The 16,212-nt window shown below is 38.3% G+C and overlaps 1 protein-coding gene across 1 annotated transcript in view; it reads right to left on the bottom strand.

Annotated features, from left to right (window-relative positions):
• PRKG2 (protein kinase cGMP-dependent 2) overlaps window positions 1-16,212 on the bottom strand; it is a 115,728-nt gene that overhangs the window by 40,904 nt on the left and 58,612 nt on the right. The window contains exons 3-7 of the mRNA XM_063458804.1: window positions 16,015-16,181; window positions 14,335-14,448; window positions 12,369-12,474; window positions 11,390-11,453; window positions 2,865-2,942 (exon numbers count right to left, since the gene is read on the bottom strand). Coding sequence (XP_063314874.1) covers window positions 2,865-2,942; window positions 11,390-11,453; window positions 12,369-12,474; window positions 14,335-14,448; window positions 16,015-16,181 — 529 coding nt within the window. The remainder of the gene's footprint in view (window positions 1-2,864; window positions 2,943-11,389; window positions 11,454-12,368; window positions 12,475-14,334; window positions 14,449-16,014; window positions 16,182-16,212) is intronic.

Raw genomic sequence — 16,212 nt, 5'->3', positions numbered from 1 at the left:
TCATCCTTTTTTTCACAATGACTTGTAGTGTAGTGTAAAATATTTGCATCTTTGATCTTATTTCCTGACCAAAACTACTTGAGCTGATGTCAAGCCTGAATACATTGTAGTTCTTTCATTTATTAGGAATTCCATTAAACGATTTAAATAGTTCAGTATCTTCATCTCAGACTTCCTAAAATGCTTCCCCCTCTCTGTTTGTAGGTAGGCAGCCTTCAGCACTCCAGATGTTGTGGACTACACCTCCAATGATGCTTTGCCAGCATTATGGCTGTCAGAGCATTGTGGGAGAACAACATCTGGAGTGCCAATGGTTACCTACCCCTGGTCTATATTGTAAATATAAATGCATGCCACTTATTTTTGTTAAAACATTCATGGTTTTGTTTGTTTTTTTATTTATTTTTTAAATGAAGTGGCAACCATTTTGTGTAAGCTATTTGCGTGTTATTTCAAACATCTTACATAAGTTATTTAAAGTGTTTCAAATTGTTTCTAGTGATCGTTGACATATCAGTTATTTCCATCCATTTGGAGTGCTCATCAATTACTAAAAGTAATTCTCTCCAGACTCTGGCCTGCAAAATCCAGATGAACTTTGTGTCAGGGGGCTAATGGTCCTTCTAAAATATGTCCTTGTGTATGCTGCTTCATTTATTCTGTTCCCAGGTGCTCCTTATGTAACAATTCCAACATTTACAATGTATGACTCTGTCTCTACAAAACTGATACAACGATCAATTCATTCGTCCCGTTCCACATGGTTTCAATACTTCTGTACTTCATTCTCTCCTTATTTCACACTGATTTATTAATTCCAGAGTTTAATCTTCATGTAGCTCTGATGCAAGTCTTTCAGAAGTGATACATTTGTGGTCTATATTATTACAGCAGTTATAATAAATTGCATTATATTGTGTCTCACTGTACTACAATCTTCAGAGTATTGTTAGAGTTGCATAAACATTACAGAGTGAAGCAGTGATTATGGTGCCAGTATCTGCGTGCTGTCCCAAATGAAGTACTACTTTCAGTGGACACTTACCTAGGTTCCCTGCACGCCCTAGGAAATACATCTTCAGATATAGCTAGATGTATAATATATTCTTCTGATAGAGCTAGATTATCAATTTCCTCCCTTCCCTATCTGGTCAAAATTAATTAGCCGGGGGAATAAGTAACACTCTCAGTCAATGAATTTGTCAAAAGGTAAGCAGAATTGACTAATGATGAAGTATGGACTTTAAGGTTATTCATAAAAAGGAATTCTATAACAAAATTGTCATGATTTTTTGAATAAAGTGTAAACTATTTTCTGTAAGCTATTTGTGTGTAATGTCAAATGTTTCCTATAAGCTATTCCCAGCTGATGATAACCTCTTTAATGATGATCTATATCAGGGGTGGGCAATCTTCGGCCCTCCAGATGTTATGGACTACATCTCCCTTGATGCTTTGCTAGCATTATGGCCCAAATAGCATTATGGGAGATGTAGTCCAAAACATCTGGAGCTTTGAAGATTGCCCACCCCTGATCTATGACATATTAGTTACTAAAATCAGCTCCATCTAAACCCAGCTCTGCCTCTTTTTACATAACAGCATTGTAGGGAGAGGGTGTGAAGGACAGTACCCATATGTAAACAATAAAAAGAAAGATATTGGACCAACCAAGAGCTTCTCGAAAGAACCTTTAGAATTTGAAACTATACAGACTTCAACTGTTCAAGCAAACCTTATATAAAGCTTTAATTGAGTATTAGTTAAGTCTTGTATTTTGTTAAAACAATTTCCACATAAAATAACCAATATTTTATTTTATGAATTTGCACTGTAAATGGAGTAGAAGAACTAATATCATTAAAATATATATTTACCTCATCCAATTCCACAGCATTATTACACATTTAATTAATAGCGACATCTGCCATGTTTTCTTTCCTTACAGTCAATTTCTATTAGAATTTCAGTAGTTATTAAAAAAAGATCAACACAAACGTTTCTTTTTTTACATGGTCCACTTTTGCCAAATACACGTCAACATTTCATAAATAGGAATTAAGGACTTATTACATTCAATTGTTGAATTGACTATGATCAAGTAAAATAAAAAATAGTTAGTGTTGAATTTCTCCCAAAGTAAATCACTTTATAAAACATAATATTATTGTGCCTGGGTACTTGCATTAAATCGAAATCTCATAATAAAACCTAATTCTCACATATGTTTTGGGCAATTTTGGTACAATCAGCTATTGCTGTGTTCTGCCAAAGAATATAAAATTGGGGAAGTTCAATAAAAAAAAGTAGTTTAAATCAACAGTGTGAATGGCCCTCAAATTGAGCAACTTTGGGTGGCTTTGTTTTTATACCGAATCTCACACTATAAATGCTCACATTTCCCTTAAGTTAAATTTATATGAAATGTATATAATTTCCCTTTAAAATATAATGTTATTTTAATGATTTAATTGATTTGTAATGTTCATGCTGAACGTATTTGCTGAGAAGTAATAGTAGTTACAACAAATCGAGAGACACTTAAATGAAAACACTTTTCTATTAGTAACAGTAATCAAAAGAACTCCATGCTCTGCTCTGCAATCCCTCTCGATCCCAGCACTCTGAGTTACTAACTAAACGTGGGACCACGAGGGAGCTGTTAAAGTGATCTTCACCCAAAAAGGGTGCTTACCAAAAGGTTCTCCCAGCGGACCACCAGTAATCCACCTCCCCAAAGTGTCTCCCACTGGACCACCAGTGACAACACGCAAATGCCTCGGGTCCTGGGCAACCTTAATCTGGCTCTGTATACCATATCCTAAATATAACAGCTTATACAGTGATTTTCTTTTCTGTCTTACCTTGCCCTTAGCAATGATAAAAAATGTGCTCCCTTCCTCTCCTTGGCGGATGATATAATCTCCCTTTTCATAATATTCCTGCAAAAATAAAAGACAATATTTCTTAGAATCAGAAATCAGTCTGACACGTATTGGCATTTGTTCTGGACATTGAAAATACTGGAGAGCATGTGGCAAGATGTCTTTGATCTGCCATCAGTATTTATTTCAGGGATTAAATTTAAATCAGATAAGGATGGGAATTTATTTCAACTTGGTACACTTTAGATATTTCTAGGCAACAGATATTTTCCATTTCCGACTCCTAATAGGGCCACAATGTGAACTAAATGAGGTAGCGTTTTAAAGGGTTACTCTAACCAAAGAACAGTGTTTGATTAAGATATTGTTTTTTTTCCCCGATTAATCCATACTATTCTGTGATAGCCTCCTCCTTGCTAAAGAGTGAGAGATTTCCAAAATACACAAAACTGACATTTGCCAGCATGGAACTATTGTTCTCATCTGACCAATGGTACCTTAACGACATGTCGGTGGTGGAGTTACACCTCTGACAGCAATGATATATATCTCTGGCGTTTCATAGTTAAAGGGACACTATCAATGGGAATTTCCTAGACCACCATTAAAGTTATGTTGTTTGCCAATCACCTAGGTCTAAGTCCAATACTAAAATAATATGATTAATGGAACCGAACTCACATGATCCAAACTCCATCCAATGAGTAAACTGGCCATGGTTAGGTCACTAATCTAATCACAAAGTGCTCCAGTGATAGGGGAAAAAAAACAACATAAAAAACAGAAAAAAAATAAAATGAAAATAAAAATGCTCATAAATCCTCCTTTATTCCTTAAAAATTCAAAAGAGATTTAAATAAAATTAATATCGTTGTTCGTTGTCTCTTATAAGTAGATATCATTAGAAAAGGAGCAAATCCTAACTTCCATGAGATTAACAATGCTTTTATTATGTCCAGCTGCATTACTCAATAAATACATACAGAAATAAAATAATTGAATAAGGTAATAGATAATTTAGTTAAATAGCATTATAACATTTGACTGAATGAATAAAGTTTGCGAATCTTCAGTAATCAGTACAAATAAACAAATGGAATTACACAAATGTATTTATACTGTTTTGTGATAATATGTTGAAGACAAAAAGTGGGGTCACAAGAGGACCATTTTAAAGGTCTATACCAAAGGACATACTTATTACAAAAAGTAAACATATAGACATTTGGTCTATACCAAAGGACACTTCACGTGACCTTTGACCCACAAACATTTTTTACCGTTGATTGCCTTTAACACTTTGTCGAGTACATCCATTTGGTTTGTAGTTTTAGAATACAGTGAAGTCTCAAAGTATTAGTATTTATTCAATGCCCTTGTTCCACAGTAAACTGCTACAGATGTTACACTAAACCTCCTCTAATAGATTATTTTTAACCTAGATGTAAACAAGGTTGGGTACAGCTAAGCTACAAGTGGTACACCACAAGCAAATGGAGATTAACCTGCTGTAAGTGACTAATATTTGTGTTTACACACGAAAACACATATACATATTTATATCTGGATTATTTTAGTTAAATGAAGGATCTATAAACACAGCTGTTTTATGCTATTACTTAAAATGGAACTATCGCCAGCAGAAAGGGTTACGGGGGTGAATTACACAGGTGAAATACGTACACAACACTTTCCACGATGCTATGTAGCATTCTTATGGCGCCTTGTGACCTCATTAATTTACATAGCATGCCTATCTACTTTATAACATCACTGCATTTCAAATAAATACAAATAAAACAAAAATATGTTTTTTATATTCTTAAAAAGCACAATTAATAGATAACTCTTCCTTAGCAATTTAGCAAGTTCCATAATCTCCAAAGTGACAGTTTATCATTAAAGGGACACTATAGGCACCCAGACCACTTCATCTAATTGAAGTGGTCTGGGTAAAGTGTCCCTATTGCACTTAGTGCTGTTCCAGAGAACTGCAATGTTTACATTGCAGCACTAAGTCTGCCTTCAGTGGCTGTCTACCAGACAGTCACTGGAGACGCTTCCTGGAGGCGCTTCCATGGATGTTAACAGACTTTTGGTCCGCTAACTGATGCTGGACATCCTCACGCTCTGCATGAGGACATCCAGTGTCAGCTATTTCACCAGCTTTGTGATCCAATGCTTTCCTATGGGGAGGCCTAATACGCACACGGCACTTGCCGCACATGCTCATTAACCACTGCTGGTCGAAACCGCGCCTCAGTCAACGGTTTAGACATTAATAGCTGTGTTTTGAGTTATTTTGAGAGGGCAGCAAATTCACATAGTTATACTGGTTGTACACTTACTACTTTACATTGTAGCATAGTGTCATTTCTTCAGTTTTGTCACATAAAAATATATAATAAAATATTTACAAACATGTGAGGGGTGTTTGTGAGATACTGTATTGCCAGTTGTTAGTTTTGAAGGAAAAAATAAGCAAGTATTTCTTTTATTTATCCATCTTCCATTGTGTTTTATGCAAGTATTACAGGAAAAAAATAAATATATAAATCTTTGTTCCTTGATCCAAACAAGAATGGGATTCACTGATCTAGAAAGTCCAGTTTAGCCTTCAGTAAACTAGATTTAACATCAGGGACCAGAATGGAATTCTCCTTAAGGTTGGCTGACAGTGATGTCGCGAACATAAAATTTTCGGTTCGCGAACGGCGAACGCGAACTTCCGCAAATGTTTACGAACGGGTGAACCGCCATAGACTTCAATAGGCAGGCAAATTTTAAAACCCACAGGGACTCTTTCTGGCCACGTAAAGCACGTAAAATAAGGGGGGGGGACCTACTAAATAACAATAAGGGGGGGACCTACTGTCCTCCCCCCCGGCCCCCACCCCTGAGCGGTGGGTGGGGGCCCTAGATAAGAATGGTGGGGGGGGCTACCGTCCTCCCCCCCGGCCCCCACCCCTGAACGGTGGGTGGGGGCCCTAAATAAAGAGAGGGGGGGACCTACTGTCCTCCCCCTGGCCCCAACCCCTGAGCAGTGGGTGGGGGCCCTATCCAATTCCAAAGAACTTTCCCACCCTGTGTAAAATGACACAGAGCACTGTGATTGCATGGTTTTCAAGCCATCCAATCATAGTGCTCCGTGTCATTTTACACAGCGTGGGAAAATTCCAAAGAACTTTCCCATGCTGTGTAAAATGACAAATAGCACTCTGATTGGCTTAAACCCACCAACCCACCAAGTGTTCTTAGCCTAATTGCAGGGCGGGGCAAGGCTTTATAAGCCTTCCCCCGCCCTGCGTAGCTCAGTCTGCGCGGAGCCCTCCCTGGGTGAAGATGGATTATTTTTTTGCGCTCAGGTTTTTTCTTTTTCGTCTAGTTTTTTTTTTTGCGCTCAAGTTTTTTATTTTATTTTAAGTTCGTCGGGTATGATGGCTTTTTATTTGACCTTTTATGGGGCTGAAAAATGATTTTAGAAAAAAGAAGACGTCAAATGGTAAGTTTAATTTTATTTTACAGGTTAGCTATTTTATTCCCCCCTCACTATTGTTAGGGGGTAGGTAGGGGATAACTTGATTTGGGTGGGGGGGGGGGGGTGACTAGGGGCTTGGGACCCCTAGCACCTTGATTGGGGGGGGAATTTTCATTTAGGGCCCCCACCCCTGAGCGGTGGGTGGGGGCCCTAAATAAAGAGAGGGGGGGACCTACTGTCCTCCCCCTGGGACCTACCATCCTCCCCCCGGCCCCCACCCCTGAGCGGTGGGTGGGGGCCCTAAAAAAACAATAAAAAAAACCATCCTCCCCCCGGCCCCCACCCGCTCAGGGGTGGGGGCCGGGGGGGCAGTAGGTCCCCCCTCCTCTCTTTATTTAGGGCCCCCACCCACCGCTCAGGGGTGGGGGCCGGGGGGGACAGTAGGTAACTTCTAATCAGTAACTTGATTTGGGTGGGGGGGGGGGGTGACTAGGGGCTTGGGACCCCTAGCACCTTGATTGGGGGGGGAATTTTCATTTAGGGCCCCCACCCGCCGCTCAGGGGTGGGGGCCGGGGGGGGACAGTAGGTCCCCCCTTATTGTTTTTTTAGGGCCCCCAGCCACCGCTCAGGGGTGGGGGCTGGGGGGAGGATGGTAGGTCCCCCCCACCATTATTATCTAGGGCCCCCACCCACTGCTCAGGGGTGGGGGCCGGGGGGAAGACAGTAGGTCCCCTCTCCTCTCTTTATTTAGGGCCCCCACCCACCGCTCAGGGGTGGGGGCTGGGGGGGACAGTAGGTCCCCGCCTTATTGTTTTTTTAGGGCCCCCAGCCACCGCTCAGGGGTGGGGGCCGGGAGGGAGGACGGTAGGTCCCACCCACCATTATTATCTAGGGCCCCCACCCACTGCTCAGGGGTGGTGGCCGGGGGGAGGACAGTAGGTCCCCCCCTCTCTTTATTTAAGGCCCCCACCCACCGCTCAGGGGTGGGGGCCGGGAGGGGGGACGGTAGGTCCCCCCCACCATTATTATCTAGGGCCCCCACCCACTGCTCAGGGGTGGGGGCCGGGGGGGAGGACAATAGGTCCCCCCCTCTCTTTATTTAGGGCCCCCACCCACCGCTCAGGGTTAGGGGCCAAGGGGGACAGTAGGTCCCCCCCTTATTATTTTTTTAGGGCCCCCACCCACCGCTCAGGGGTGGGGGCCAGGGGGGAGGACATTAGCCCCCCCCCCCCAAACACAGGTTACTGGCTATGGGGGGATAATGTATAATAAACACAGGTTACTGGCTATGGGGGGATAATGTATAATAAACACAGGTTACTGGCTATGGGGGATAATGTATAATAAACACAGGTTACTGGCAATGGAGGATAATGTATAATAAACACAAAAAAATATAAAAATAATACAAAAAAAAATGAATGCAGCTTCAGAATTAATCTAAATTGTATGCTGTCTAGGAGGTGGGAGGGTCTGCTGCTGATTGGCTGGAATGTGTCTGCTGACTGTGAAGTACAGGGTCAAAGTTTACTCAATGATGACGAATAGGGGGCGGACCGAACATCGCATATGTTCGCCATCCGTGGCGAACGCGAACATGCTATGTTCGCCACGAACTATTCGCCAGCGAACCGTTTGGGACATCACTACTGGCTGAGGATCATGAGCTGCACAGTTCTTAACCATGACTGATCTAGATTTAATATATGGGACCAGATTTAAACTCTCCTGTTTTCATTACATCTGCTCTGCAAAAACTCTATTAGAAACACATTTTCTACTTTTAAAGAAAAATGATTGTGCTCTTCAGTGAAATTGCGCTGAATTATTAATTCGTAACATCTGTGTCAGTATTACGTTACGTGGTCATCCCTCTTGAGGGATCAGATCCAAGAAGACCTGTTCAGAATGATTTCATCATCAAAACCCTGGGAAATGGGAGAGCAAACACTGTATCTTCATGGTATGGAATTAATAACCGTCACTGGGGAATTCGCATGAAATACTCATTGATACATCGCTGGTGTAATTTACACATAAGTGCAAAGTGGTCTTTGACTACTTGTCAGTGGAAGGTAGCTTTTCTTTTTAAATTACATAAGGAACACAGGACTGACATAAAGTCAACACCTTGAAAATTGTTTCTTTCTGTTAAATCTTTCAGAAAGAAAATGTGCAACTTCACCGCATGTATTTGAAGTGTTTAACTTCTATATGGTATTCCTGCCCCCAAAAAACAATCTAACTGGTCCCTCTTTTTTTTACACTTTGTTTAAGGTATACACAGAAAGCCCTGTTTCATGAGCTATATTGTACTTTGATAAAATTGGACATTTTTCACCTTCTTTATAGAAGGAAAGACACAGCACATTACCATAGCATGCTTTGGATTATTCTTAATTATTCTTGCAAAATGTGCAAATATGAGCTGGCTATAAATATATATTTTTATTGCCATTAATTTAGGATAGATAGGGATACGCAAAAATATAGATATAGAACCATATATAGATATATAAAAAAAATATATAGATATATAGAACCTTATATAGATATATAGAAAAATATATTTATATAGTTTGGAAAAGGATTAGAGTTTTAACCCCTTCAGCACCACGGGAGGGGGACCCTGATGGTGGGGGCACCCTCAGGGCACTATAGTGTCAGGAAAACCGCTTTGTTTTCCTGACACTATAGTGATCCTTTAAAGGGACACTATAGTCACCAAAACAACTTTAGCTTATTAAAGTAGTTTGGGTGTATAGTTCATTTCCCTGCAGTGTCACTGCTCAATTCTCTGACATTTAGGAGTTAAATCCCTTTATTGCACCCTAGTCACACCTCCCTGCATGTAAATTGTACAGCCTTCCTAAACACTTCCTGTAAAGAGTAAGCTAATGTTTACACTTCCTTCATTGCAACTTCTATTTAATTTAAAATGTATTATCCCCTGCACTGTTGCTAGCTAGCTAGACCCCACAGAAGCATTCTGTGCATGATTAAAGTTCACTTTAGAGAGCAGACAATGTCGCCTGAGAGGGGATATGATAACATTATACAAATATATTTGGGGCCAATACAAACCATTGTGTGGAAATCTATTCACAAACCGGACTTTACATAGGACACGAGGCCATGCGTTTAGATTGGAAGAAAGAAGATTTCGTCTAAGGCAAAGGAAAGGTTTTTTTACTGTAAGAACAATCCGGATGTGGAATTCTCTGCCTGAAGAAGTGGTTTTATCAGAGTCCATACAGATGTTCAAACAGCTACTAGATGCATACTTGCAAAAACAGAATATTCAAGGATATAATATTTCAATGTAGGGTAATAACTGCTTGATCCAATGATAAATCTGATTGCCATTCTGGGGTCAAGAAGGATTTTTTTTCCTAGCTTGTTGCAAAATTGTGCTTCAAACTGTTTTTTTTTTTACCTTCTTTTGGATCAACAGCAAAAAAATAAATGTGAGGAAGGCTGAACTTGATGGACGCAAGTCTCTTTTCAGCTATGTAACTATGTAACTATGTAACAATAAGAACCTTTAAAGTAAGTTACAGCTAATTGAAAGTGAAACCATTTTTTTTTCATGCGTGGTGTGTGAGTCAAAGCCAGGGGAGGTGTGACTAGGGCCGCATGACAGAAACAAAAGGGATTTTACTTCTAAATTGCAGAGATTTGAGCGGTCAGACTGCAGGATCATGATCTATACACTAGAACTGCTTCCATAAGCTAAAGTTGTTTTGGTGACTACAGTGTCCCTTTAAGATAGAGCACAGAGTCACAACAACTAATTGATCAAATTAATAATAATCCATAATGAAAATAGTCAACAATTCCTTTGATTGATTAGTTGGTCTAACACACAATCCCAGATCTCAGCACTTTGCCTCAATACGACACTTTCAGGAGATAACAAACCTTACTTTAACGCAGGGGTTCTCAACCCAGTCCTCAGGACCCCCTACCAGTCCAGGATTTGGGGATTACCTGGGTGTGTCTAAGGTGTTTAGAAAAAGGGAAAAAAAACACCCCAGACTCTAAGGTGTTTTTTTTTTCCTTTTCTAAACACCTTAGACACACCCAGGTAATCTCTAAACCCTGGACTGGTAGCGGGTCCTTGAGGACAAGGTTGAGAACCCCTGCTTTAACGTAACAAAAACAGTGTTACAAAACATTAATCAATGGTTTGATCCCCAACGGTTCTTTTTGAAGATCTCAAACTATATACCGTATTCATTGCTCATATCAGTTCAAACCCAACCAAATAGAATACAGAGAGCAGACAAACCCTTTGGTTTTATTCACTAAAATGGGAACAGTTGGGATTTAATAAGGAAAACTCATAATTGTAACCTGAAAATTTGATTCGAGATAATTCTCAGGTTCATGAATATAATAATAAAATGTATGCATGTTCACTACCAGATCTGAAAGGTACACAATTTCACAATGTGTGGTGTTTATATGCAGAAGCTGGCTCTCCTACTGAGATTTATCTAGCAGGCACAACAGAGCCTGGGCAGAATAAAGGGGAAGATTCATTTTAGAGGAGAGGAAAATGCTATTGTTTTGCCATTTATTAGTCCTATTGGGAAAAAAACAACAATTGCTAAGAATACCCAAAATACCCATAGATAGTGTTGGCATAGAAATTTGTGCCATAGATGAGTCAAACATGAGCAAAGCAAAAACAGCCAGTGGCTACACCGATCAGAGTTATTTACTAAACTAAAGTGAGATCTCAAAGTGAATTAAAAATAAAATTCAAATTTGAAGCCAAATTAGCCAAGCTAAAGCATATCTGACTTAAATAATTTTTCTAGTTCAGCTATTCTGAACTAAAATTTGAAATGTACTTTAAATATATATACCATATTGTGGTCTTAAAAAGTTTGGATGAATTTGACCTCTCTAAAGCCCTCATGTTTAAAATTATTTGGAAATATATACAGCAAATATGATAATCTACATAAAAAGATCACCTTTTTACAACCTTTTATAGAAACGTATTTAATATCTTACCACTTCCAGGCAGTCAGCTATTTTCATCAATTTATCTTCTGGGAGCCTTTTCAATAAGGACACACTTTTGAAATACAAGAAAGAAAGATCAGTTTAATTTACTCATGACATACCGATGGGGGGGAGCAGAAGAAATGTATTGTATCAAATATAATTTGAAACAAAGTGTATATGCATATTGTGTTCCTCATAAATAAGCCAGTAAGACCTCTGGAAATAATGAAAAAATATTTGATAACTATACTGTATATTTTCATAAAATTAAAATTGTGTTTGCTTCCATTTTTTTCCCCCTATTCGTATTTTATTGAAAGAGTTTTCATGAAATATAGGGTACAGAAAGGAGAAAGGGAAGACGGGGGAACATATACAGATCAAGCATTTCAGTATACAGTCGCATAGGTTACATGGTATTTCATACAATATAGTTTGTGGTGGTTGGCAATGTAGACCTGATCATCTCATTCTCGAAGCTCTATCTCATACACATGGGTGGTATATTTCAAAACCTTACACCAAGCCTATTCACTCGGATCTGGGGGGAGTTGAGTCACTGTGCATCCTGCTATATCCCCAATATCTATGATGATTGAGAGAGGGTAACTATGGAGGGGGGTTCCCTTTATTTGGTGCGTGGCTGGGCCATTGTTGCCAGCTATGGCGAGAAATAGTTATTTGTTTGGATGTATTCGCAGTCAGCATCTCATACCTAAGGTATAGCCATATTTTATGACTCAATAGTATTGGGGATGGGCACACCGTCTGTTTCCAATGGCTAGCAATGAGGTTACGTGCGAACAAGATCATTATCACTAACAGATGCCTACCTGGGAGAGGGATATGGCTAGGTATTAACAGAAAGAGACCCGTCTTGGGTGTGAGCCTCAGTTGTTGGGTGTTTGCCTCCATTGTAAATGTTTTACAGACAGAAAAAAATAGTTAACAACAACACACAAAGATGCTGTCTAACCATGCTTACCTTCTCAGGAAATTTCTGTGTTCTTCATGTCTCGTTTGTGCAGTCTTTCTCATAATATTCTGGAAAACCTCTCTGTCCAGAGCCCATGTCCTTACGTTGCTGATTGCTTATGGAACATATGATAAATGAGAATATGAGTAAATAAATATAGGGGACATTTTGTATTAATAAAGAAATAAAAAGTTGATTAAGTTATAATGATTTAAGTGTTGTTTTTAAATGTTTTAAAGGTGCAAAACTCACATTTTACTAGCATTACTTATCCCCTTCCTTTCTGTCATGTGTATGTATAAGTTTTGTACTGCATTCTAAGACCATGCAAAACAAAATTTAGCCCATAATGCCATAATTTCATATCATCTGTTGCTTGTGTTCTGACTGTTGATGGACACCGTCCCTATATGGCCTTCAATAGGTCACCTGGCAGGAGTTATTTACAAGCACACATCTAGATGCTTTATTCAAGTGACAATAAACATTTTTTTGTTTTTTGGTTTTGATGCGCAGAAATGGTGCAGGTCAGTTAGTACTTATTTAGATCAGGTACACTTCCTTGGCACTGTTGAGGTTTATCTTATAAACCAGAAGTGTATAACTGTATTTTCCTATTTCTAGAGTTACCTTGGTATACTTACCTAGCTTTTCTATTTTATTATGTTATCTAGTACCCTTGTCTTTGTGTGTTCTCTTGCTTTCCCAATCTCTGCATTCCTTCCACCTCAGCTTGATACTGCACTATGTAAGTTCACTTTTTAACCTGACTAAATGAAACAAACTAAGCCCAAACATTTATGGGTTCAGTGATATATTAAGGCCCTGCTTTTCTTATGGAGGTAGATCAAGGGCTTTATCTTTAAATGTACTCCCCCCCTAGGAGCCTCTTAATATTTCCATGTTCAATTCACTATTGATATGGCAACAGTTTTATATCACCATTCTGTTTAAAGCTATCAAACCATACACTCGAAAATGCCAATACAATCCATACCCCAAATGACTTAAAACAACAAAATTACACTGAAATCCAAGTACAAGGTGAGATTCAATACCATAAGTGGGAAATATCATGTTTTATCATATAATGTTTAGTCCATTATATTTGCTTCTGCATTTATTATGAAATACTTACAAAAATAAATGTCACATTATGCAAAGTGTGTCCTTATCAATGAAAAACTATTCAATGACAGCAAGTTATTTGATAAGGGAGTCAGAAGGAAGGAGATAAAGATTAATTTTATGGGAGGTGGAGAACAATTCTCTATATTGCAACACAAAACAGCAATACCATGAATGCAATATTACAGGAAGCTGAAAGTTTTACACAAGTGTTGATTAACTCTCTCCTTGTTGGTGGGACTTTCCATCGTTTTGCCAAACCAGCGTCTATTTGATTCCTAAAGGATTCTGTAAACAGCTACTAAATGAACTAGAATAATTACTTTTTGATCTGTACAGATTAACTGACAAATACCAGATGTAATAAAAAAGTGAAGAATCATAATGATGTAAATTAACCTTCACTCAGGATAATTCACAGCATTATAAATTATACTTTGAACACAATTTTACAATTTTAAGTCATATACCTATGAAAGGATGACTCTGGGAGGTGCAAAATTAGGAGTTTTTTTTATCATATAATATTTTTGTAAATTATATACTTAGCTGTTGTTATTTCATCATAAGCCTTATAACAAATAGTACAAGTATAAATTCACCTTTACCTTACGATTAAAGGCCTATTTACTAAAGTGAGACTTAAAAGTGAATTCACAGAAAATGTCGCATTTAAGGCCAAAGTAGATGAAACGAAAGCATAGCTGACATAGAGAAATTTTCCAGTTCAGCTATTTTGACATTAAATTTGAAATTGACTTTGAATTCTAACTTTAGTGAATAACCTGAGAGTCAAAAATGTGAGTTTTTGTAGGAACATAATCAGCAGTCCAGAAGTAAGCCTTACCTTTTACTGAGGCTGTTCTTGTACAGTTATACAATATTGCAAGTTCCCCAAACGTTGTCCAGACAGGAATGGAAGTCAAAAGTGTGTTTTGCTGGAAAACCTCTGTTTTGCCCTCTGTTAATGTCAATAAATATGTATGTGAGAAGATTGTGTCAATTAATTCAACACTTCTGAAGAATTGCTACATAACAATTGGTATCAGAATGAGAAAGGAAACAAATGACATTTATATATTTCCATTTAAAAATACATTTAAAGTGTCCTTCTAATGAGGGAACCATTTCCAAAAACACAAAATGGTAGACATGAGTAAATATCATATAGGCAATCCACAGCAATAAAACTCACATTACTATGTAATATACTAAACTAAACAATCTAAACACACTGTAGCATATATAAAATATTGTGTTTTAATGATATATATATATATATATATATATATAAAACTATTGTACTTTGCACTAAGGCTTCAACGTTGTATGACCGGGTGCATCACCAGGGCTCCAGTATCCAAATAATAGTAATGGTTGGCTGCACTCACAGATATTCTAAAATGTAACTTTTATTGGAATAGATAAGAGCAGATCAACGTTTCAGTCCCCCTTGTGGACTTTCATCATTATCATCATGATCCTGATTCACATTCAGTGAGCAGAAGGTCCATAGGAAAGCATTGAGAAATGCTTTCCTATGGACTGTTAGAAGGCGCGCGCATTCCGCTCCACTCGTGAGCTGACATCGGTGTGGGACCCTGAGGGTGAGGGTCCCCCAAGGATGACATAGTGTCAGGAAAACAGGTTTGTTTTCCTGACACTATAGTGATCCTTTAACACAAGCAGAACTGTAATTAATAGACATGTCCCTGCTACATAAAGTTAAATGTACTACTCTTATATTTGTACTTGTAAATCTAAGCGGGATACATTAAAAACAAACATGTGGGCATGTTACCAAACCAAGTTCACGGAGTTAAAAAAAAAAAAAAGCCATGACCCCATATGTTGGACTTTATTCCAAGTATTTAACCAACATTAAATGTATTCAAACTGGCACCGATATGAAATCTAATGCTACACTAAGTTGTGCATTAAAATAAATTGAGTAATAATAATATTTTGCTGATAGATTCCTATTAAATGTGCTGCAATTTGTTAGCAAAATGCATTTTTACACAAGACATGCAATGATACTTTAACATTGCTATATATTATTGTACCTGACAAGTATACTGTAATTTTTTTTCCAAAGCCTAAAAAAAAAGTACAAGGTGCATGTTTGAAATGGCCCACTAACGTCAGAGCCACAAAATGTTTGCTGAGGTTAGGCTTTGCATATCTAATGCAGGTAACCTATTGAAATACTAGCTCCTAAATGTATTGGAATACCAAGTGTGGTCTCCTTGGGGTCCAGGAATAACTTTGGCCTTACTGCTTGGTTTGTATAGAGACAGAGCTTTATTTGTGTGGACCTGGTCCCGGCTTCCTTTTTAGCAGTGGTATTTTTTATTTTTTTAAGTATACTTTGAGAAGAGTTAGAACGTCTTACTGCATCATCCGCTCTATTTATCTCCTTGACTGGTTTCAGTCAGTGCTAAACATTTCCTACTCTATAAGCATTTTCAAGGACAAATTCTGTCCAGGTTAAGTACAGGGGACACAGGAAAATCAAAATACATACCAGCTAATACGAAAATACGACTCCCTGGTTCTCCTTGCTTGATAATATAGTCTCCTTGCGAATACGTTCTTTCATACATGCATTCCACCATATCCCGAATTTGATGAGGGTCAAGTCTCTTTAAAAATTGGTTCTTGTTTAAGGCATTTGTTATTAACTTTTTCTCACTTGCAATAAAAAAAACAAAAAAACATTTTT

This window comes from Pelobates fuscus, chromosome 6, assembly GCF_036172605.1.
Source record: "Pelobates fuscus isolate aPelFus1 chromosome 6, aPelFus1.pri, whole genome shotgun sequence".
Lineage (NCBI taxonomy): Eukaryota > Metazoa > Chordata > Amphibia > Anura > Pelobatidae > Pelobates > Pelobates fuscus.
This window is presented reverse-complemented; position numbering and strand designations above follow the sequence as displayed.